Here is a 24,681-nt window from a genome sequence, read left to right as displayed (position 1 = left end):
TCTTTTATTAGCCTGGTCTCACTCACCCACAGTCACCACTCTCATCTGCTTCCTCCATTCCATTTTGGCAAGAGGATGTATCTGCATTGGTTTTTTAAGATGTCTCCGACACAAGTTTAAGAAATGACATTTTCATGATAAATGCGATAGCTGTGTTCGTGTTTATCTAGGGAATGAGGGCGTTTTGTTTGAAGATTTTGGATTCCTATTTCCTCTTACTCTTATAAGATCTCAAACTAGATTTTGTCTCTGTAGATATGAGTTAAGTTTTCTTTGAAACATGACAAACTTTAAATACTAAGGAATTAAAACTGTGCATATGCCCTCTGTTTGATCGTAATGATCAGGCTGCTGGATCCACCTGTATAGATAATATGCAATGTAGAGCTAAATCATGATGTGTTAGTCTTTAAGCTGTCATTCATTCAGCCCAGACATACAATTATTTATAGAGTTTGTATCACTTGGATTCTACACATATCCAGTATACAGTACCAGTCCATATGGAAATACACTAGGCTGGTATCCTGAGTGATTCTGTTCTGCTGACTTTCATTGCATTTAGATTTGATGACAATAGATACATTTAATTTGATGTCTCTTGTCCCCTAAGTGACTGACACATTTTAAACTGTTTTGCAAATCACTAATTGGCCAGTTGACCATTTATCACCAATGATGTCCTCAGTGTCTGTGATTTGGTTGGTGTAATGGTTGGCCAAGTTGTTTTTACAACTTCTAGACAAGTCCAATTTAGTCTTAGATGAGCAAGTTTCAGTTCAGTTGAACATTTTGCTGTCAATTTTATGTTAAAAGTGCTTTCTTACATGGCTGAAACCGAATAAATAATAAATAATTATTTCGAGGTATTGGCTATGCAAAGCCTGCCAGTCCCTGCCTCATATAGTTTTATTGTTTCTCTAATTTACAATGTTCAAACTTGAGCTTGATTATTAAGTCAAGTCTTTAGGGAAATAGGTCTCAAAGTTAAGTTAGCTAGCTGTGTTACTTAAGTCTGACTTAATTACCAAAATGATACGGTAAAGGAAAATAATTGTTTTCCTGGTTTCATTTTTGAAAATGCACACATTTCAGAAAACATTTATAAGCAGTGCTTGGCAGAAATCTTTTATATCTAGTATGAAAATATATCTCTTCTCCATGCCAATATTACTCAACCTTTTTGTGACCTGTTAGCTTATTTTTGTGTCCAAAAACTCTCAGACCTGGGCAACTAAAGTTTTCTAAATTTGTAATGTCCATTCAAGTGTGCCAGGAAGCTCCAAAAGTAATATAGAAATGAAAATATATTTGAAGCTTCAATAACTTTGAAGCTCAACTATTTTAAACCCTGTTATTTTATCATAAATATATCAACATCGTTTTTCAAAAATCCTCCACAAGCCCATCTGAAAATCAGGTAATCCAAAAAAGTTCTTCAGGATTCTGCAGTAAACTGTGTTTCATGAAAACAAAGTGACTGGGTCTCAACATCAAACTACCACTCGCTCATTTTCATTGGCACACACATTCATGTTGAGGGTTTTGTCTGTGTCTACAGTGGCCTTCTCCTTTTTTTTGGCCTTTTTTGAAAGCTAATTATGCCAGGCTATTTTCTGACTGGGGAGCACGTCAATATTACACAGTGGGAGAGCTCTCACTCACCCCGTGCTGCATTCTTATTCATGAGCCTTAATTCCATCAATGGCCTCCTCAGCCACTCGACTGTGGTTGTTCCTTGCTATGGTGTGTTTTTAAGGAAAGAGCTTGGAGCTGCCACAGAGCAAAGCCACACCATAAAGGGGTGAAGCTGGTAGCCCCGCCTTCTCACCATTTGCTTAGAACATGTTCAAAAGTCCTGCATACGGAGCAATGGAAGGGCTTTTGTGGGTGATGACATGGACCTAATTTTCTCATGTACAAGCTCATTGAGGTGGGGGGCTAAATGGCTCTTGTTAGGGAATTGAACATGATGATAAGCTGTCCAGTGGTGCAGAAATACTGTTTCGGATTTAGCCTTTATCTGGATTTGAGACGAATTGTGGTTGGCAAAACCCCAAAAGACATTGCACCAATTCTAAAATCTAATTTTGGTTACTTACTTAATTAACACTGCAAGTTTTTAGGTTTAACGTCATGAATCAGGGGTCGGAGTATTAGCACAGGATGGTTGATCTCTACCTACACTGATGAATTTTCAGTCTAATGAGTATATGTGACCTCTTTTTAATCAGGTAATTCCCATTCCCAGCATTATATTTTCAGGGGAGACCTGAGTGGGTTTAAATTATTTTAATTTTTAATTTAATCATTCAAATTATAATTATTTGATACAGTTTGAGGCTACTTATCAAATGTCGGGGAAAGTGCTTAAGTTGTATCTAAAAACATTTACATGTGCTCAAGCTCTTAAAATGGCTAGAAAGTTACGCTATTTTAATTTGTCTATTATATCATAGATACAGGAAAGAATCTTTCTCCACCAATCCACTAGTTGACTATTGTTTATTTGCCATTTTGATTCAAATGACAATTAAACATCGTTAAAGATTTTAAAAGTGTGGCAATAGTATTGTATCTGTGTCACAGGAGCAAATAGGTTAAAGGATACACCAAGAAAGTTTGGAGGGAGGGAGTGAAACAGAGGTGGTTTTCATAGCTGGAGAATGACAGAAGGATGCAGCAGAGATAAAAGATGGCTCATCTCCGCACCCTTTGTCCTTTTTCTTGCAGCTACTGTCGCCACACAATCAAATTTCTCGTGTCACCTTGAAAAGTTGATGGAATTCACCTTACGTCCACTGTTTCCTGAAGCTGTTGTTTACAGTCTTACAACTCTGACATCTGCTGGTGTTTGATTAGTTACAAGATCAGAATTTGAATCTGCCTTTCCTAGGATCTTAAATTGATGTCACATTTTACAGTGGTGTCTTATTGGCACTGTTGTTAGTCACAGTCACATGTATTTAAATACAAATGTAAAAAGAAACGTGTCGTCTTGTCCACCATTGATCTTCCACTATTGTCTCAGTAGTTTGTATCATTTCAGCATTCACAACACATGTTCTTTTCTCTGAGCTATTTCAAGAGGGTACCCCAAATGCTTCTTTCAGTGTTACGTCTGAGGCCTTTGTCATGATGCAAGTTCACATGAAAGAGGTGAGGATTGTGCAAACAGCCAATTGCATGACAGTAGTGTATTTAATAAAAGATATGATGGAAGTGTAGATTCCAGTTGGGAAATTAGGTTGCTGCAGTGGCATAAAATAATAAAATTCAGCAAAGACATAAAACACAAAAAATACAAGAGGTAGAAAGCTATGTGATATGTAAGGGATAATGTACAGTGAGCTGGTCTTTATTGCAAAACCATCCCTGACAGGGTGATGCAGGACTTGAATCATCCTTTCAGTTTGCCGTATCCGCAGCTCGCTGTATATTATCCCACTTATTACAGCTTCATACTAAAGAAGTTGTTAATTTGACACAAAAAATAATTGATTTAAAAATTATTATAATTATTTTTTTTACTGTATTGCTTCCACTATCGGAACTGCATCCATAGCAATGGCCTGTTACACAGAGATAACAGACCATAGAACGCTTTAATTGACTAATCAGAAATGAGTACTCAACAAAGCTGTGTAATAAAAATAAAATAATAAATACAATATAATAGTGTATTTAAGTTAGTTACCAATAGCACAGCTCTTTGATCATGAGGCAAAAACAATTTTTGCATAGATAAGAATGATTTATAAGGAAATACAATATGTAACGTTAACACTAAAACAGTTAGTTATGCTGCAGATGCTGAAAGGGGTGTTAAAGGAGTATGTCACATATTGTGAATAAGAATTCTGGAGTTACTTTAGGTTTTTTTGCAACTGCAGTGATGGAATTGTAAATATATTAAACAAATCACTGTTAGTAATTCTGTATAATAATTTGGCAGCTGGTTACTGATAATAACACCTAGCTACCTACTGCATGTACAGTATGTCTTGAAAGTAGCCACTGTCGACCATCTTCTGCCTACCCACTTGGAAAGGCATCACTCTATTCTCCTCTACTCCTCTATTCTTCCATGTGAATGCAGTATATTTTTGTCTCCATTGGAACTCTACTGAAATGGTCTACGTTTTCCTCACAATCGATTGGCTAGGAGGTGGTCTTTTTGTACGGATTTATCCACAAGCCTGGACCTTGCGGTTCCCCGGAGGTTTGGTGTGTGACATTAGAAACCATGGCAACAGAGCTCGGTTTGAACTTGAGAGGTCTCTGTGAGAAACTGCGAGGCTTAAACCCAAAGTTAGCTTGCCTACCCACTAATCCTGCTTTGTGAGACAGGACTCATGTCATAACAGATACTAGGATTGATGGAATTAGGTGAGGATAACACATTTCATGTTTGGTACAACAGCACAACAAAGTGTGCTCCAAAAATCTGTCATTTTTCAAAGTGTTTTGCAATAAATCCTCTGCTACAAACAGACGTTGACACCAAATACATAGCGTAGTTGGGAAACAAGCCGAGCAGAAACAAACAGACAGGATGACACACTCTAGACTTTGTTTTCCACCAAAACGCGACTCCTCTCCTCCTCAGGCTGTATCTCAGGAGACCTGTTGGTATGGAAGAGAAGTTAAAAGACAGCTAAATGTCTTGGCTTCCCTTGACAAATTCAATAGGACAGTGGTGCTGCGTGGGGTGAAACACAAGGACCGCCTTGTCGCCTCTACCAGTACAGGAAAGGGTCAGAACTATATCAGTCTTTGTGCTTCTTGTTCCCTCCGCGTTCACCTTGCTTGCACTGCTGGTCTGTCAAATGAAGGCTCTGCATAAATCTGAAGCAGTCACACAGAGTTTTCAGGAAGTACGGCTACTGAAGAGAAATTAAGAGGAAAAAGAGTGCTTTAACAGTAAATCGATTAAATGGTGAAGTAGTTATTTTTCAAGCAAGAAAATTTGTTTCACATTATTGTTAATTTAATAGGTTATGGTTTTAAACATTTTGTCAGACATACCCTCAAATTGTATTTTGCCAATGCTGCCATCCTACCATCAACATAACTGATGCATCATGTACTGAATTAGGACTTTTCTGTCTCATAGGCCAGTAAATTACTTTCCTCTCAGACTTAAGTTGTGACTGACAGTACCTTGGGCGTATTGACACAGAGGAGACAGGAGAGCTCAGTCAAGCCCAAGCCCTTAATCCCACCCATGCTTCCTTCAGGACAATTCCTTAAGACCCATGGTTATTTCCTGCATGCCAATGCAGGCCTGGACCCTTGCCGAGATATCGACGCCTGACCCCTCCTGTATAGAGCACTGAGGTTACTCATAACCCCTGCTCGTCTTTCATTATTGAGATGTGAATGAGGAAGGTCAGGGGGTGGCTCTCATCGATCGGTCAACACAGGAATATTTGATTGTCGCACAGGCGGCTTTGCCAAGACACTCATCTTCAAGGCAACAAAGGTGGCCATTTTGAATGTACAAAAAGGCTGAAGCGGAAGGCTGCAGACTTACAGTTTTGAAATGGCTGGTTTAAAAACCTGCAAGGTCACGTTCTGTCTCTGCTCTGTTACTTAAAGAGTTGTGAAGTAGCAGGCGTAAAGAGAGGTTTATTTATTGCTAAACCCTGTGACTTGTATAGAGGGGGTGGTTTGTCATTAGAGACACCTATTTGCCCCTTTTGCACATGAGGTATTTAGGCACAAAACACCCTCCTAGAAGTTAAGCAGTATGGGTGACCGTTTGTGAAGCAATGCTGTTTTAGGCTTTGAAAAAGGGCTTTGAAGAAATGCTGGAAGCACATACTGGCCCAAGTCGGACATTGGAAGTTACCATGGTGACAGCGACTGGAAATGAAAAATCTGTGCTTAAAGGCAGGCCTTGGTGTGTGCGTGTGTGTGTGTGTGTGTGTGCATGCTTGAGAAAGTGAGAGAGCGAGATGGCGAGGGTGTGGGGGGGGGAGTCAGTGATACAGTGTGCTTATTGATTTGTGTGTAGATTATAAATACAGCGAATGGAGTGCTATTCTATGCTGGTGTGAGTGGTTCTGTATTCTTTATTCAGACAAACCTCAGAATTCCTTCCAATTTTCCAAAATAGAGATTGAATAATGGTCCAAGGGAAGGATTAGAATCTTTTTGTTAACGCTGTGCAGTGCACACAGCCACATAAGCTCCCCAAAGCACTCTTTTGACTCAAACCAGCAGCAGACGTCGCTCTTTGTGCGTAACAAACAGGACTTGATGCCACTCGTTTTGACTTGAAGTCAAACGAGTGGCATTTCTGACTCTCTGTTATTATTCCCCGTCCGTCCGTCAGAAGGCCAGCACAGCAGTGGCACCACTGGGTATCTGGCCGAAGAATCTGACGCTTGCAGAGATGCTCTTGAGATGGGCTTAGAGTCCCAGCAGGAATGGTTCAAAAGGCTAACCCTGGTCAGCAATTCAATGGGGCCTGTCACTGGAATATTTCAGGATGGATTCCCTTATGCTGTGGGAAGGGTATATTGAGTGCATGCCTGTGCATGTGTGAATGCACACTAGCCTCTGCAGAAATTGTAGCGCTCATACATACACAACTTCAATTTAGCCACTGATGCACATACAGTATGAGTGCTACATGTCCATCAGAATTTTTACTTCACACCTTGCATGTAAAATTATCATTTTTCCTCAATATGTGACACATTAATATTCATATGACTCGTGGTTGTTAAAAAATATGACCCAATCCTCAGTTTTACACATTCCCCCTGGAATGAGGCTTAGCCTAAAATGGGCCTAGAGGCGGAGAGTCCCAAGGGCCGTCGCTGGAAGATAAATCAAGCGTCACCAGAAAGATAGGGAGCAGCATCATTTGTTGGCAAGAATAGAAAAATTCATCCTGGAAATCATAAATCATTATACGGGCAGGCCCTAGTGAATAAGCCTCACCCACCAAACAAATCGATTCGTGAAGTTATTGCACCATTTCAATCCTCCCCTCTGCCTCCTTACAGGCACCTGGAGAGACCCTGCGGGCGTCATGATTTACATACATATACCCGGAGATTAGACGCTTCTTGTTTTTGACAGGCTGGCAGATATTTAAATCATACATTGAGCTTTATGTATTGTTTAGTTTCAATGGAATAGATGTATCAAAAATCTGTTATGAGTCTTGTGTAATGAATATCAGTGTCAGCAGGTTAGTTGGCGTGGGTGCCTGTAAATCAAGTGCGGGTGAAAGCGCTTTTCCAATCGATGCCTATTCTTCTCCTAGCAACAGATTTCAAAACATGTCTTAATTAACTGGTGGAAATAACTTTTCTTTTCACCCATTTTGACTTAGTAGTAATCTGTCTCAAAATATTAATACCTGCTGCTTCTAATGACTTCATGCATACAAATGACATTTAGTCAGTTTCCAGTTTGAGACCTTTTATTGAGCTTGCTAAACAGTTTTGGGCTCATGAAATCCCACCCATGCAACGCACAAGCCTCTTAGACAACTGCGATGTTACTTTTCTGATCATGACTATGGGAAACAGCCCGTCATGACTTCTAACCCAACATATACTTTATCCCAGTTAAATGAAAGTGGTCGGGGGATTTATTGACAGGAGTGAATCACATATCTCTGCATGTATGATGGCATCATTTGCATACAACTCTGCCTCCCGGCCATCTCTCTACTTACGACCACACTATAAAAGGAGTTGTGATGATAATGGTGATCATCTGTATAGAAAATGTATAGTTTCAATAAACGGTGTGGTGGATTCAGCACATTCACAGGATAAAACGAGGAAAATTCAGGGCAGATAATCAATTATTTATTGTTTTTTTTCCACTCTGGTTACAAGGCTGCTGTTCAATACATATATGTGTGTGTGTCTGTCTGTCTGTCTGTCTGTGAGAGAAAGATTTAAACTAATATTGGTCGAACTTAGAATCGCTGTGTAGTTTATACTAAACATTATTCTTTTTGAATTTTTGAAGATGCGAGTCTCCTGACATCCAATGAAAGGGCTGAGTAAGATACTGCTGTATATTCGCTCACTCATGTCTTCGCTCCAAAAGACTGCTTGCTGTGTTAAGCTTTGCATGTGAAGGGTCTATTGTCAAAGAGGATTCAATACATAGGGCCTATTGGCTGTAAAAGAATGGTCGTGTATTAAATGTGTATGAAATTGATGAATTGAGTTGAACTGCAGCAATACAAACTTGCTCATCTAAATTAATCATCAGGGCCAAGCTTTCATTGTTTAATTTAAACAATACACATGAGATACTGCACCCCCCCCACACCAAAAAGCAAATTTACTGGATTTATTTGGATCAGCTATCCATTTTTTTCTTTTCCCTAATGTTGAATTTGGAATCGTCTAACTCCCCTAGCACTCTTCCGCATGTGCCAAATTCAAACTTTAATGGAATTATGGTGTGCACAGCCAGGCAGATGTCTACAGCATGTGCAAAATCACGGACTGACCTTTCAGGTGACGAGAGAAAAATGCATCACCTAATACCTGTTGTGGCACAGAAATGGATGGATTAATTTCAAAGAGGCAAGCTGAGCAAATTTGATCTGTCTGCAGCTGGATTACCTCTCCTTCAAAATAACAGGAGGAGGAGTCTTATTCAAAATCCTTGCAGAGAAAACACAGTGGTTCTCTGGTTTAATGTGTCCCACGGCTTAGATAAATGGTTATATTTTCTGCATTTACTCCGAAAAACAAAAAACAAGGCTAGCTTTAACGTGCTGGCAAAAGCATGGTGCACATGTATGGACACAAAGAACTTGGTTACTTTCATGTACATTTACTGTGCTCCAAACATATTTGATTTCCCTTTGTTTTCACTCCCCACTTGCACGAGCAGAGTGCTTTTGGTGAAGGTGAAGTAAACATCAGCTGTGTAGCTCAGAGGTTCGTCTTCCTTTCAGAATTCTGTGCGGCGGCCTTGTGAGCTTTGAAAGGCGCCCTAAAAATAAAATGTATTATTATTATTATTATTAAATCCGAGCTCACTCAGAGTAGTATTCAAATTTGTGAGACCTAAAAAGTTACTTTAGATTCAATAACCACTGATGCCACAAAGTATTGCAATTGCAATAGAAATAGGAAATGTATCTTTGTCCTATCTCATTCAGTCACATCCCGTGTAAGGTCATATATGAAAACGCTTATTTTTAATCAATGCAAGTTGTGCTGAGTAACTAAACTATAACTATTGTAAGTGTTAAACTATAAGTGCTTGGATTCTTCCTCTGAAGCACCTATTTTTACCACAGCTGATCGGCCTTTGAGGCCAGTTAACATTTCTCTGCTCTCATGAAACATCCCTTGGTTTTAGACCTCACTGAGAACAGCAGCCAACCTGAAGGAAACAAAGTCCCCCTCAGAAGCAGTGCTCATCATTGGAGGAGTGCATCCCCGGAGGTGATAACCTTTGTCTGGCCTGACCTCAAACCCTGACAACACAGCCCAGAGAAGCTTTTTGTTTTTCTCCTCTTTTCTTTTTCTGTGGTCCAGAAGATAAAATTGTCTGGCAACTCAAAATGAAGGAAATTCACACAACATAGACACCAACAAATAAAGAAACCTGCGTTTCTGCGTTTTTGCTGCTGCGCTGCATTCAGGCTCTAGATATTGTTGGAGGACTGAACATCAGCAACTTCAACTTTTTGTGACTGCTGCTGTGTTTTGTCTTTGTCCTACAGCGCTACAGTAGAAGATGTCGTTGTTGAATACATATTTTTGAACACGCAGTCAGTACAACTTCAGATGTGCTGAAAAGAAAGACCTGCCTCTGCAAACCAAGTGGTAATAAAAAGTACATGAAGCAAAACAAATTACGAGACAGGATATCTTCTTGGTGTGGGCTTCAGTAAGTGGGGGAATGTACAAATAAAACAAATCAGAGACGGAAAATGTGTTGAGCGTTGCTTATATTTGCCCCATCCATCATAGTGAGCCATAAACGAGCCCAATCTCTCTTCTCAGTTACAAAGCATGGTTTTAGTCATCACCTCGGTGAAAGTGCCCACTCGTCCGAACACACAGCAAAACAGGGAAAAGCATGTGTTTATCAAACTGAGCTTGTGCTTCACTTTAGGCTCTTGGACTGTAGCCAAGCAAAGGCGCGCGTAGATGAATCCATACACGGCCCCCATCCATAAATTCTCTGTATGAACTCTTGATTTTTCAAAATAGTCAAGAAGTGTGTAATCTAGTCGATCGTCTCTCCACATCCAGTCGTAGTGCCTTAGTGCTGCTGTATTTTTCTCAGCTTGTTGATGCATTGGGATGAAGTGCGGCTTATCTTCCAAATACAATATTAGAGGGAGAGAAAACTGTGTGATGCAAAAAATCTTATGAAAGCTACTAATCTGTGTGAATGGCTAAGAGGGATTATGCTTGTCAGGAGAAAAAAAAAATAGCTCATGATGCTCATTTTTTGAGAAATTGCATTGAATTTATGTAAGCAGTGGAAGTAGGTCATGAGAGATGATCAATCTTGACCTTTGTTTGACCATCCCTAATGAAACTCTTATTCCAAGTTTAATAGAGCCTGATAAAGGTCACTCATATAGCACATGCACATAAACACTCAATCATTCCTATACTGAGCAGTCAATTTGCACTTTATTTTTGCTTTGTTCCACATAGTTAATTCTTTAAAAAAAAATGGAATATGGCTGATGTTTTGTCACCCCAAGTGTGGCAGAGCTTGATGTGTCTGTGTTATGTAGCACATTGCTAATATCACCCAGCAGGCGTGCAATGCTGCAATGTGTTCATCTTAAATACAGTTGTTTCTATCGTATTATTCCTATTCCCACTGACACTCATCTGTTGAACATATAGGTGCATGCATGCGTTTCACCACAGATGTTCACCCGTGTTTGTCTGCCGCTATGTGAACTTACAGCAGGCACCCGAGAACAGCGAGCTCCTTCACTCTGAAAACTCCACACCCACACTCTGCCATTGTGTTTATGTTGTATAAGTTAATTCTTCATTGCTCTCCTGCTATTTAATCTGCATTGAGCAGCTCTCTCTGTGTTTTGTTTAGCGTATTACATTATGTTTATGTGTACAGAGAGCATCTCTGCGTAGGCCATTTGAATATGCATGCAACAATCCTATGCCACCCTTGAGATCCCCGTACAACCTGTAGGTTTAAAAGGTTACTTATTTCTAAGGGTTTTTGAATCCTGACACCAGAGAGAAAAATCCTTAGGGTAAATGAAGGAAAATATGTTATGTACTTCCAAGTTGCCCTCAAACTCTCTACCCCTGAGTGCCATGATGGTCAGTAGCCAGCAACACAGTGATGCATGGGGCAGCAAGTAAAAGTAGTATATAGATAGAAAAGACTGGGAAAGATCAGTCATGTACAAACATATGTTAGGTAGGTAAACCCTTCTTTTAGTCTATTCTTCTTAGACAGATGCTGTATGAAAAGGTTACTTGTTTATTTCAGTGAACTTTGTAAAGCACGATGAGAAACTCTGTTGTGATATTGGGCTATACAAATAAAACTGAATTGAATTGAGTTATTGTGATGATGCATTCAAATGCTACCAACTACTGTCGTAGTTACACTCAGCAGTCAGTCGGCTTTTGATCATTTTGTTGTTTGTAGGAGTGCAAAATTATTGTGTTATCTTTAAAAATCAGGCTAAATCTTTCCAGCTGACTGGCATTCCACGTATTGAAGGCTGGTTGGTAAACAGGTACACCCCCCTGGAATTAAAGAGGGGCAACGATTACAGGAGCTAATGGGAACACCTCTGTAATCCAAAGGAATTCGTCCTTTCATTTATTCTACTCTGCAAAACACTTTTGCAATATGCACTGCTTAGGAGAATAATCGTAGGTACACACAAAACCTGGCGCCTGCATTACCCACAATGCCACTTGATTCTGGTGTGGTAGTGCTAGTAGCGGCTAATGCAGCCTAGAGCTGCCTCAAGCATTGACATGGCTTGAGGCAGTTTATCAGACTTTATGCAGCTCCTTTAGGAGACACAAAAGGCTGGATAATACTTAACACAGGCAATAGTCTGCCACTAAAGCTGGTGGTACTTTCTGGTATGATTGGGCGTTTTGCATCTGATATTATAAAAGATGTCACACTAGTACGAATAGCTTCGCCGCTTTCCAGCTGGAGAGAGCAACAACAACATGAATAAAATATTTTTGCAGCAATAATTCTTTCCCTTGAAACACCCCTTTGTTAAGTAGTAGCCCATAGCATTTAAGGGGTTGAGTTAATAAAATCTGTGTAGTTTCACTGAATTCTATCATGTACACCCAAGCCTCCCTAGCCGAAGCAGCACTTAGAGAGTCTTAGCGTGGTTCTTACAGTTTGTTTGATAATCCCCAGCTTGGGGTATCTTTTAAGTACCTCCAAATAATTGGAACATAGAAAAGATACATTATTCTATAGTAGCTATAGTAGTAGTCCACAACTGAAAACATGGTACATGTGCTCCCTAACAAGCTGCTCTATGTGAACAGACATCCACAGGGACTTGAACTGATAATTCCTCTTTCTGTAAAAGAGCTACATTAATCGACACTACAGTTACCTTTTAATACTTCCTTGTTTTACTCAGGAGCTAAATGCACAGTGCTCAAGGCCATTGCTTCTCTTCTTGAAACATTTTCTTGAGGTTTTCATGGGAGTTTTAAAGGTTGTTTTTTGTGCTGCGCCAGGAGACAGGCTGAATGAGAAAAGATGGATGCTGCGGCGTGCAGCTGGGAAAGATAATGAATGAAGTCGACCGTGGGTGGCGAAGACCATCACTAAAGCGTAATGGGTCCCAGCAGAGGGACGGGGATATTGACCCGTCCGTCACTTTTTCCCTGCTCCGCTCCCCCCGTCTTACAAATACAAACTCTCACAAGTGTGTACACAGCCGGACACACACAGACACACAGTGCAGTGTACACATAAGGAGGACAATACCAACACACACTTTGTCATTGCACACACACACACACACACACACACACACAAAAGTCCCTAAAGCACCTTGAGCATCATTTTCTCTTAGCAACATGAGAACTGAAACCAGTCTTTCTGTGTTTGTGGGTGACTTTTCTCTCTTTTTAACCGTATTTGCTCTTTTTAACTGAAAGCAAATGGAGAGTTTGCGTTCTCTGATAGGGACTGCTTCATCAAACATATACGAGCTGTGGAAGAACTCCACAGAGAGGAGTCCCCTCTAAGCAGAACACCACCTGAGCCGTCTCTGGTCTTATTTGACTTCCTTCAGGCAAACTAATCTGATATGGAATCTATGGAAAATCACTCAAAGCAAGTTGGCATGTTGGGAGCAGATTGCATTTTTCTTTTTCCTCGTGAACTTATAAAAGCGGTGGAGGACCTTTTTCTACTCCCACTTAGTTGGTATTTTCCCTCAGATATAAATCACTTAAGTTTTGAAAGGGAACAGTGGTGCACACCAGTTCTCTTCTACTACTCTCCAATGTGGACAAATCTGTCTAGCTTTGACAGGGATTGCACCGTCCCTGTCTTAAACTGGTGGTTTCCCTTTTTTCTTTCTCTTTCTTTGATTGGTTAATTTTTTCATCCATTCATTCATTCATTCATTCATCTGTTATTTTTTGCCCTTTGTCAGTGGTCAATAGACTGAGGGGACTCAACCCACTTACATCAGAGGCAGCAGCAGGATCAGCCAGCGATTATCGTCATTACAGTTTGTGCTTACATAGGGCTCTAGTGCTTTGTGCCACATCTACCCTCGTCAGCTGGCAGTCTGAGCTCTAATCTGCCAGTTATAACAAACAGCAGACGAGGGAACAGGAGGAAAAAGCTATAAAGGAGAGAAAGCGGGTATGCGGATAAAAAGGGGCGATTGGTGGCCAAATTGCTAAATGGAGTTTTGTGTCCTCTTTTAGAATCTCAGCTCTGATAGAGAGGTATATCCAGATGTAATCCTTCATCATTTCCTCTCATCATTCGTTCAGTGGAGAATTAATAACGGCTAGAATTGACGTATTACCGTTGTTTGCGATTCAAAGAAGAAATTTCAACCTTTTGTTTACCACTTCCAGCAAGACTCTAATTAGAGCATTCAGCCTGCAATAGCTTCTAACCACCTGCTGTCTTCTTCCTCATATCATGCATATGTAAACCCACCTATCCCTGTACATATCTGAATGCATCACTCAAAATGGATCCACTTCCCTCGCCCCCCTGCTAGTTCAAAGGGCTCCATCAAAGCCAAGTGTCTGATGAAATCCTAATTACCCCCCTAATTGGTAATTGTGAAGTTGTTGTGGCACGTGGTGTGGGCAGCTTCTCCCGAGATCGATCCCCCTCCTACGCTGCCATTGATTTGGACTTGATACATTTAATTGTAATTATTCTTTTTTTTTATTTTATTCCTCTGCAAGATGTGAGTGCCTTCAGGACACTCACGGAAAACTGATCACAAGGTATTTGTGGCTGTTTGTGCAGAGGTAAAAATGCACAGCAGTGGTAAAAGGGGATTTTGAATATGGGTCAAGATCAATGTTAAGGCTGGGATTAAGTTTGCAATCCACGTTAAATACACATTATGATGCTTAATCCCTGAGGAGGAAGTTATTACAAACTATGATTAAAATTCCAGATTTGGTCCAAGCTTAACTTCAAGGGCATTCTAGGGCAAAACATCAATATTTTCGTGTTGTTCATAGACAAAACAAACAGACAGCCATGTTGCTGAAAAAACGTACTGTATGTGTGCACGAGTACATGTCAGTACAAGTGTGTGTCTGTGCTCCAACCTCTAGCTAGTTACATTTCTTCTATCCATCTCACTTCTAATTCTATGTGACACTTAATCTTAACTTGTGTTCTCACCTGCTGATTACAATCCCCCCCACCCCCCACCCCCCCAGGTTCCAGATAGAATAAACCAGAAATGGTAGTAAGCAGGACGGGTGTAGCGATGAGGAGACTACCTCTATAATTGTTTCTCAGTTTCATAGGCTTGACCCCTTATTTATCTGACTGGCATTTACTGCCTGGGAATTAACTCCTCATAGTCAGGGACAGGAAGCAGACAGCTGACTAGAGTGAGTGAGTAAGTGGCAGAGGGTGATGGGGGTGGTGGGGGTGGGTTCACGAACCCATAAAGCTCGCATGGGAGAGACTCGGCAGACCATATCTCATTACTGGGTCGGCTTGAAATGAGATGGGCCCCTTTTTGCTTGTCCCTCACTGGTTCGATTGATTAGTCGGCAGCCAATCAATGTTAATTAAGGTGTAGAGAATCTTTTAATTGTGGCGTATGAATCATTGTGTCAGACCCCGCCTTGACCTTCACAGGACTTGCACTGTGAACCGCCTTGCTGGGGAATAAATACCTTTTATATATTGCAAGATAATGGTAGTTCGTAAATGAGTATAGATTTGATGGACCGACGGCGATCCTGTGTACACTGTAGCCTGCAGCAGCAGGCCTCATGGAGATCACACACACAATAGTAGCTAAAAAAAAAATAGACAGGATGGACCTTCATATCCTGTTGATTTTGCAAACAGATGCAGAGCACCAGCAGATCAATACTTGTCAAAACATTTAAGAGTTAATGTTGTGAGATAAGTGTTGCTATTATGTGTGGCGAGAGGCTCTCCGTGCATATGAAGTGGGGCTTTGATTGATGACTGCCAAAAACAAAATGGCACATGAGAACACCACTGGCACCATAATTGTGTTTTTTAATGAAGACCTACATTTCACGTTGGAGCTGATTTCGCACTCAGTTGATTGTGTCTACCCCCCCGCCCCCCCTCTCCTCTCCAGCACCACCTCTACCATCCATCATGCAGTAATAACATTGTAACCTGTACGTGGTTTAAAGCACTGGTTGTAGGTCTGAGTCGTCTAACTCTACTCCTCAACAGAAAGATGAATTTACCCACGACAGTGCTTCCTGAACCTAAAAAGAAGGGTGAACATCACACTTTCTTTAAAATTAAACATGCCGCTCAACTGCCGCATTTTATTCCCCTGCTGTTTTCAATTCGCTTGTCATAACAGTGACATCAGAGACCACTTCCTGTTTCCTGACACAGTAGTAGACCATCAGTAATAAATGGTAATAAAAAAAAAAACATATCCCAAATTTGTAACACAAGCTTTATATTAAAAATGTGTAGACAGTGACATCATGATGACATCATGGTCGTTTTTCAAAACTGACACAGAAGACATTTTTTACAGGCTGACGAGTGCTTCCCGCGACAATGAAAGTGAACCTGGTGTGTGAAAATCGTGGAGCGCCCCTTTCGAAAGCCCCAATATAAAAATCCCACCCAGTTCCTACATATTTAAGGGAAGAGACTGGATGAATCCTCTCTATATAAACTGTGGAGTTTCATAATCTCTGCTACAGAATGAAATACTTTCAGCATCATTAGCCTCACACTAAACATCTGACTAATGTGCCACGGTATATTGTGGCCATTCAGAAGGACAAAATTGTCTGATGCTGCTATTAATGCTATTTCCTGTTTTTTAAATAAAGACCTTTTCTCTGCTTTCAGATGTAACAACCGGACCCAGTGTGCTGTTGTGGCTGGACCAGATGTGTTTCCTGACCCTTGCCCAGGAACCTACAAATACCTGGAAGTCCAATATGAATGCGTACCCTACAGTATGTATTCCTTAATTCTCTCACACACTTGAACACCTCCTAATGCTCTTACCCATTCTCATTTCCTCTTAACAGCAGCGACTCATCGCCAACCCAATCAACATGCATGCTAGTAATGTTCCAAGTGTTCAGAAATATCTTGAATGTGTCATCCAGTGTAGTAGAACAGATTAAGACGCAACAGTGCATGTGAAGACAAGTGATGATTCCTGTGATTTGAAACATAACACCCAGTCTGAGCACAGGAAGCACTGTTGACAGTGTTGTTTGCTTGAGAAAAATGGTGCAGTGTATCAGCGTGGAGGCATGTTTATCCATGGATGCAGTGCTATCACACAAAACGGTAAAAGTCTTTGACTCGTAACTGACGAGAGATTAACGCTTTCTTCAATCTCTTTCATCCTGCATGGCTTCAATTATGCCAGTTTAGTGGAATTTGTTGATGATTAAGTCAGCGGATGTTATGCATATACACATAGATACAGTATTAACATGATAAAACAGACACATAATATGAGACCAGTATAGATTTGTCATCCACAACAATGCAGCTGTGTGGGAATTGTGTCAACAGAATTCTAATGAGAATAAAACTACGTATCTGTTACTGTATTCAGTCAGAGATAGTATTAGCTGATTTTTGTTTTTTCCCATGGTGCTTGTCAGGGCCTTCCCATCAGCTCCCACAGTTTACACCACTGTAATATCTTTGAGGAATCATGTCTGATCACGTCATGTCTCTGTTAGCTGAACAGCAAGAAAGGCGATTTCACTTTCATCAAAATGAAACATACTCGTTGTTTTCAGTTTAGTTCAGCTCAGCGGACACCAGTTAGTGTTCAGACTCGTGAGGGATCTCTGAGGGGAGTAAATAAAAAGGATTTAATTAGTCCAGCAGGTGAAAAACACTGTCAGGCTGCAGATATCTTGAGTGGAAACATTTGGGCGGGGAATGGAAGGATCAGCGTGGGGTGACAGGATGAACACACAGTGAGGAGGTCCAGGTGAAGCCAGAGGAAGTGGAATGGACATTGCAATCCGACCTTAGGTATTGTGTTATAATGACCTCTGGAAGCGGACCACTAAAGTCACAGCGCTGAAGCCTGCCAAAATCCTGACATATTGTGTGGCTTGCTCAGAAATTATATAAATCTGGAAATATTTGGTCATGGGCATTTATCTGTGTAGTCTGCAGCTGCGGGGTTCAGGCAAACTCTGATCACTCAAATTCAAATCAAAACCATCTTTTTAACATTTGATGTCCTTACATGGCTCCCTCAGTCGTCTGCCTGAAAGGGGCTTTCATGTTGTGAGGTGAAAATCATTTCTACCTGTGATCCAGAGCTGGCAGATACCTCTTTTATACCTTACTCTTTTTCTGTATGCACATTTTGCCATCGCACCCACCCAGTGTCAATGTTTTTCCACTCCACATGTAGAACACAGAGCCAAACTAATGCTACTGTATTAGTAGCAGTAGTTTGGTCTGTCACAAATCCAGGACAAATAAAGCCCTGAGTGATGGGAATATGTGCATATTTTCATCGCTGTCAGGTGGTCATCATTGCCTACTAGAGGGTTACACAGGAAGGATTTCTTTGATCTTGTTCCACCCAATCCTGCTTTAGTTCTTTCCCTATCCTACAGATGGCGTGGTTTAAATAGCTTCTGTTATGGCAAGTTCCATTCTATCCTGATCCCATCACTTTTACTTTTGCTTACTGATTTTAAAAGGTGAGTTTCTATCGCAGACACATTCTCCTTTGCCCAATCTAAAATTATTTCTACTTAATTCCACATGGTTGCATAGCTTATGTCAGTTTCAGTCCCACGCTGATTCAATTACTTTCTCTTAGTTTTTATTAAGGACATCGTCACCCGTTATGACATCATGTAGAAAAGGTTTCCATCCAGTGCTGAGGCTTGGTTTTGCCACCCTGTCCAGATCGCTGTGACACAATATATTAACAATTAGAAATTCCGAACAAAAGCCAAGTCGAAACATCGAACACGGCCGAATTGTTTGAAAACTGCTTCCAGCAGCTTTGTTCCTGTACCATCAGGGCTGCCTATTGCGGATGCACCAGAGACGGAAATGGGACCACCTTGTCTGATGTGACTGTGGATTGTGCCCGGAGCCGTCATACGAAAGAAAAATTCTGCTGGCAAGGCATAAACGTTGCAGAAGTCATGTAGGCGTTTATTTGTGTATTGAGCCAGCAAGCAAAGTGTAATCACAAACGGTCACTGGAGACGGACTTTGAGACACATTTTATTGGAGGGTGTGAATGCAATTCTTCTATGACGACCCAGTGGACTTCCTTTCTAACTCCCATATAAAGCAATCAGAGCCTTTTGGCTGAAATGGCATACATTTGGGGACAGTTTCTGTGCTTACATTTTTATATCTCGTCATGCAAAATGAATCATGAACCCCTAGATCAACGGACAAGTCTTGTTGAAATTTCCCAAAAAGGCTAAATAGTTTCAACTGTTTTGCTCGTTAATTAGTGACAAATAATTAGGTACTTCCATTGGCAAAGTGTGTGGTAGCTCAATTGTGAATGGGCTTTTAACGCAAGTCTCCTTACCAAGTTCCTGAGACACACTGAAGGATTTGAGTGTCTAATAAGAGAAGCAGCCACCCATGACTCCAACTCTCCTTCAGCGGTGGAGTCTTGACTCTGTATTCTACTGACAAGCTCTCCCTCTCAGTCCTAATACTCCTTTTCTTCCAAGTCTCCCTCACTTTCACTTACAGTTTGTCCTTTAAGTGCTCTCACTGCCCCCCCTCCCCCTGTTTGCCCCCTCTGTTCCCTCCCTTCGCAATCTCAACTGCCCCTCCTCCCCTCTCTACCACCTTCACTGACAGCTTTTATCTGTTTTCTGCTTGGGGGAGATTCTTTACTTTTAGGATAAATTACCGCTCTCTTCTTCATATCTTTATAAGCTAGCGAGGTTGTACCATCAGATCCGCCGTTAATAACGGCACAGGAGTGTGCCAAATCGATGGACACATGCCGCAGATACAATATTGATTTTATTAATTTGCAATTTGATCCGCTCCATCAGTTGTAATGGAAAAAAAATGATTCAACAATTACTACCAATAGTGCCTGTTCTGTGTAGCAGTGTCACAGCACTAGGCAATCCATCATGTGCCCATTTGAGCCGCTGTATGAATAATTATTTGATATGTGCTGTGCTTCTTGTGGGGAAACAGCATCTCAATGATCAGCAAGGGTTTTAGAATAGCGCAGATAGAGAGATGAAACAATAAAAACTGAAACGGATACAAACAGGATTTTAAAAATGAGGCATTTAATACTGAATTCTGACTTGAATTTACATTTTGTACTGACCCCTGTAAGTCATAATGGAGTCTTGTGAACATCAGGGTACAATCATTTTTCATCTGCAAGGGGACTCTTTGTACTAGTGTTGCTTGTGCGTGCTCCCCCATGCACTTTACAGATTAGTAAGGCTACCCTCAGGCAGAAGTGATGTGCTGACCCCTTATGATGACTCATAAACATGACTGTGCACCAAAGGCTGACATCAGTCTCTGCCCCGCCCTCTCACCTTGATTTTCCACGGTTCAGCGGAGAGATGCACATCTATTCTCTTAGCGCCTTATTAAAACCTCTCTCCCTCGCCTGTTCGGTCTTTCTCTTTGTGTAACTTTCACTGTAACAGCTCCTCCCAAAGGTCGAGCTCATAAGAGGTCAACACAACTGTGTCTCCCTGCTGCCCACCCAGTGTTCTTCCTCACCACTAATGAAGCAGTTACATCCCCCCTGTAGCCCCTCAAATTCTCAGACTTGTCACACAAGAAAGCTCATGCGTTGGCATGCTTTGCAGTTGAAAGTCTTTCTGTTGTCGACAGCTTGCTGTTACCTTTCTTGTCCTTCTACCGAGCATCAGCCATCTCCCTCCAGTAATTAGATGTACCTTTCTGTGTAGTTTCCATGGCAAATTGACTGATTTGGTCCAGGCGAGCGGTCAAACCCCTCGTTCCAAAAAAATTAGGCAGGGGATAATTACACATCCTTTCTGGGAAACGCTTTTGTTCAGTTCACTTTTCAAAACTGACACTGAAGTGTGTATGGCAGATGAGGTGGAGGGAAAGTGAGAGACGGAAAGGCACAGACAAGAACAGAGTGGAAGAACAAAGGAAGAAAGCCTGCTGGCAGTCTGTTGCTATACATAAGCCACTAGTTCCCCCCACTGTTTGTAGCTAATAAGGACAATGTAAAATCCTGTCTCGCACAGTGGGATCCAGCTCAGCCCTGTCAGATATTGCTCACACTTTGGAAGCTAAGCCAGGACATATAATCACGCAATCAATTCTCGTATTTGAACAGAGCGGTGTAATCCGGAGCTCGCACCTCATAGAAACTTGCCATGCATTTTGTCAAGTTCTTTTACTTCCAACGTGCCTAATTGGTTTTTAATTCATTCTGCTAATAATAACACATCTAACAGGTTCAGGGGGCCCTCATAGAATAATGGAGTAGATTGTTTTGGCATGTTTTACACAGCACCTGCTACCAATCTCTGTCCTTCTGTGTTGGCAGGTGAAACCATGAAATTGATGCGCTACACATGGCTATCACTTACAATGCAGCTTGGGCAGAATGTGGTGTGATTACAGGGCCCATTATGCAGTGGTCACGCCTAAGGTAAACACCACCTGTGTGACCAGGATGAGACTTCATTGCTGTGATTCGGGCAGTGCGATAGGTTATATGTCTCGATGGGGCAACTCATTGTTTTCGTTTTTCTACGTATCTAATCATTTTGATTGCTCGCAACGTCATCAGCAGTCTACCTTCCAAGCACCCAGGCAGTTCTCTTTGCCTTGGATAATCTTGCAGCAACTTTTAAGCTTCTTGAAGGGTAGATCACTCCGTTTGATGTTATCAGTAAATCTAGTAAGCAGATTGTATTGAAGTTCAGTGGCTTTTTGCCCTTGAGCTCTCCAATCCACGTTCATCAGGTCTAGGGTGGGAGTCAACACTGTGACAGCAGATACATCACACAGCCACACCCTCCCCGCTTCCCGCTGAAATGCCAGTGAGCATTAGCCTTCTTGTTCAGACAGCTTTTTTTTTTTTTTTCTTCTTCTCCCCACCTGAGCGACCAGCTCCACTTCTTCCCATGTGTGAAGGGGGGCCGTAATGCCATCACATCACTCAGTGACAGCTGACCACTCCCTAACCCACACAGCAAGCTCTGATGACTATGGCTTTCTGTCACATATTTCACACAACAGATTCACACCGGTGTTGTGGCCTGAATTCGCGAGATTGATCTTGTCACAACACATTGGTTTTAAACCGTGCTTTGCAGAGACGTCCATTTTATACAGGGATTTACCCTTTACATGTTATAACCCAACTGAAATGTGGCCCAACTGGCTTTTTTGCAGTCAAAAATTATCTAAATAAATGTAAAGTAGAGTAAAGTCAGATTTCACCATTGAAAGGAAGAAAAACAGGGTCTTGGGAGGAGCTTTCCCTCAAGCTTCTGGGTGGGCGTGTCAGTGTCTGTGCTTGATGGACAGTTTAGCCAGCAGGCTCATTTGCTGCAGGGGCAAAGTAAACAACCGTGTCCGGTATCTGCTGCTTGCAAGCCAATGACAGACAGCATTTTCTTAGTGGTGGTAAGAAGAATAGGGACCACAACAGCATCTACACTGACCGATCTCAAGCGGTTTGCAAGTTTTTAAGGAGTTTAAAAATGCTATATGTTACACCTGACTAGCTGATTGGCTAACTAGCCTGCAAAATGGTCCAAGTTCTGTTTTTTTGTTGTGGATGTTTGTTTGGTATATCTTTCAATAAGCTAGAATGAAGGACAAGCCATGTTTTCTTTTTGTAGATTAATAGAAAGCCGTTCAACGTCTGAGGCTCATGCCATCTTGTGTAGCAGGCTGCTGTCTGGATGTAAGTCAATGACCGTCTACCTATGATTGAATGTGATTGCTTTAAGCAAACACGGCTCAAAATAAAATGAAGTGATTGGCTACAGGTTTAGAAGAAAACACAGAGGTGCAATTATGTAAGCAAAACTGTGAAATATAAATTTCTCCTCTTTTTTTTTTTTTCCAAAAGAGAACACTGGGCATGTGATGTATAACCATCCAATTTGATATCAGTCACTTTATATAATCCGTCATCATGAGTAAATGAAGGCACATGTTTAGAGGGTGGGAGGTATGGTTACAACATTTTGTGATATCAATCAGAATATTTTATATGATGATTATCACTTTGGAGAAGGACAACACAATAGCATCATATTCTCATTATACTAACCAACTAGCTGTATATCCACTATTACATGGTGTTTACGTTTTCGTAATGAAAGTGGGGGTGAGTGTAATAATGGTCCTACAGAAAAGGAGATTTTCCCAGTCAAGAGGAGAGATAATTGCACGGGGAGGCTGTGATTACCAATGTGGATAGATAGTGGTGTGAAAGGGGTGAAACCGGACATGTGGAAACTGTTCTGCGCCACTAATAGCTGAATAAGCTGTTGTAATATATCAGGTTCTTGTTCTGTACCAGCTGCTCTTTTGCTCAATAACATCCATACAGGATCATCCCTGCTTTTTCGTAGACGGACAAAAACATGCATACCCCAACATATTGGAATAAATACGGTTACAAGCTGAACAGGCGTCTACTGTAGTAATGTTCATGAACACTTCCATTTATATAACACAAGCAAAGCTTTTATCTCAGTGTTCCCTTCAACAGCTACCCACACACACACACTCCGGCATACATGTCTGAAAGACTTGTTGGGGTGCCAAGTGTCGAGGATATAGCACTAATTAGGGATTGGTCTCTTCAGGGGGTCTCTCCTTTTTAATGATCACACTACTAATCAAAGCTCCTTTTCTATTTCCTTGTCTTCTCTCTGTGTTCACTGGTGCTCCACCACGTCCAGCCACACACCAGACTAAACACTCTCCCTTTTCTCTTTACCCCCAGAATACCCCCCACCCCCCTTCCATTTCTCTGCTCTCCTCCGTAATTTCAAGGTCCTTGAAAATCAAGACATATTTTAGGAGGTGCAATTAGGTTATTTCTGCTCCAATTGCCGCTCTGTTCCACAAAAATATATTTAATTTTGTTTTTCCTAGGCTGCTCTTGTCTTTCCTCCCTCTGTTGGCCGGTCCCACGTGGGTAGCAGGTTGGACGAGCGCCAAGTCCTTGCACCTGTCCCTCAAAGAGAGACAAACACACACATAAGCATGCACACAGACAGAAGAACAAGCTTACACACACACACACACAGCATCCTGCATTGTCAAGGTTATAAGATAGCATAGCAGCTTCCCAGTAGGAGGGAGAGAGAAAGCGATGGAGACAGACAGGAGACACTAGGGAGGAGATTGAATAAGTACGAGAAAGGAGCACAAAGAGAGCAGACAAGTGGTTGAAAGAAAAAGAGGGGTGCTGAGAAATGGAACCTGTAATGATGGTATGGGAGACTCATGAGCACCAGCCGAGGGAAATGATAGGAAAAAAGATGAGGGAGATGAAGAGAGAGTACAGAGCAAGAGATATGGTAGCCTGCGTGTCCTCCCCCATCCTTAGGCACATGCTATTCAAAGCCCCGTAATTTGTGTCATTAATTAAAAAGCTGATGGGATGGAGTTTGGGGGTTTGCACTCTGCAACTCCTTGGTTGAGAGAGAGTGAATGGAAAAAAGAGTGTAGGGGGGGTTTTGCAAAAAGTATTGCAGTCATTCCACCATGAATCTCTATTAGCGCCTAATGATACCATTCTGATACCTCTCAACCATTAGTGTGAAATTGGGAAGCGTTAATTATTGAAATGAAAATCCATACAGCCGCTGCTCACATGACAAGGTCGGCCTCACAGTTGCTGAAGTTCCCCATTGTTAGCTGCTCGGCATGTGCCTTAAGTAGACTACAATAAGTATGCAGAGCGACGTCTCAGGTGAAAATAATATTTGAAAT

The 24,681-nt window shown here is 41.4% G+C and overlaps 1 protein-coding gene across 3 annotated transcripts in view; it reads left to right on the top strand.

Moving 5' to 3' along the window:
- Positions 1-24,681, top strand: part of LOC139222593 (adhesion G protein-coupled receptor L3-like) — a 141,957-nt gene that overhangs the window by 32,816 nt on the left and 84,460 nt on the right. For all 3 annotated transcript variants that reach the window (XM_070854397.1, XM_070854396.1, XM_070854394.1), the window contains exon 3: positions 16,576-16,685. In XM_070854397.1, the coding sequence (XP_070710498.1) occupies positions 16,576-16,685 (110 nt within the window). The remainder of the gene's footprint in view (positions 1-16,575; positions 16,686-24,681) is intronic.

Source organism: Pempheris klunzingeri, chromosome 23, assembly GCF_042242105.1.
Source record: "Pempheris klunzingeri isolate RE-2024b chromosome 23, fPemKlu1.hap1, whole genome shotgun sequence".
NCBI classification, from domain to species: Eukaryota; Metazoa; Chordata; class Actinopteri; order Acropomatiformes; family Pempheridae; genus Pempheris; species Pempheris klunzingeri.
Note: the sequence above shows the minus strand (reverse complement) of the source record. Positions and strands in the feature narration are given on the sequence as shown.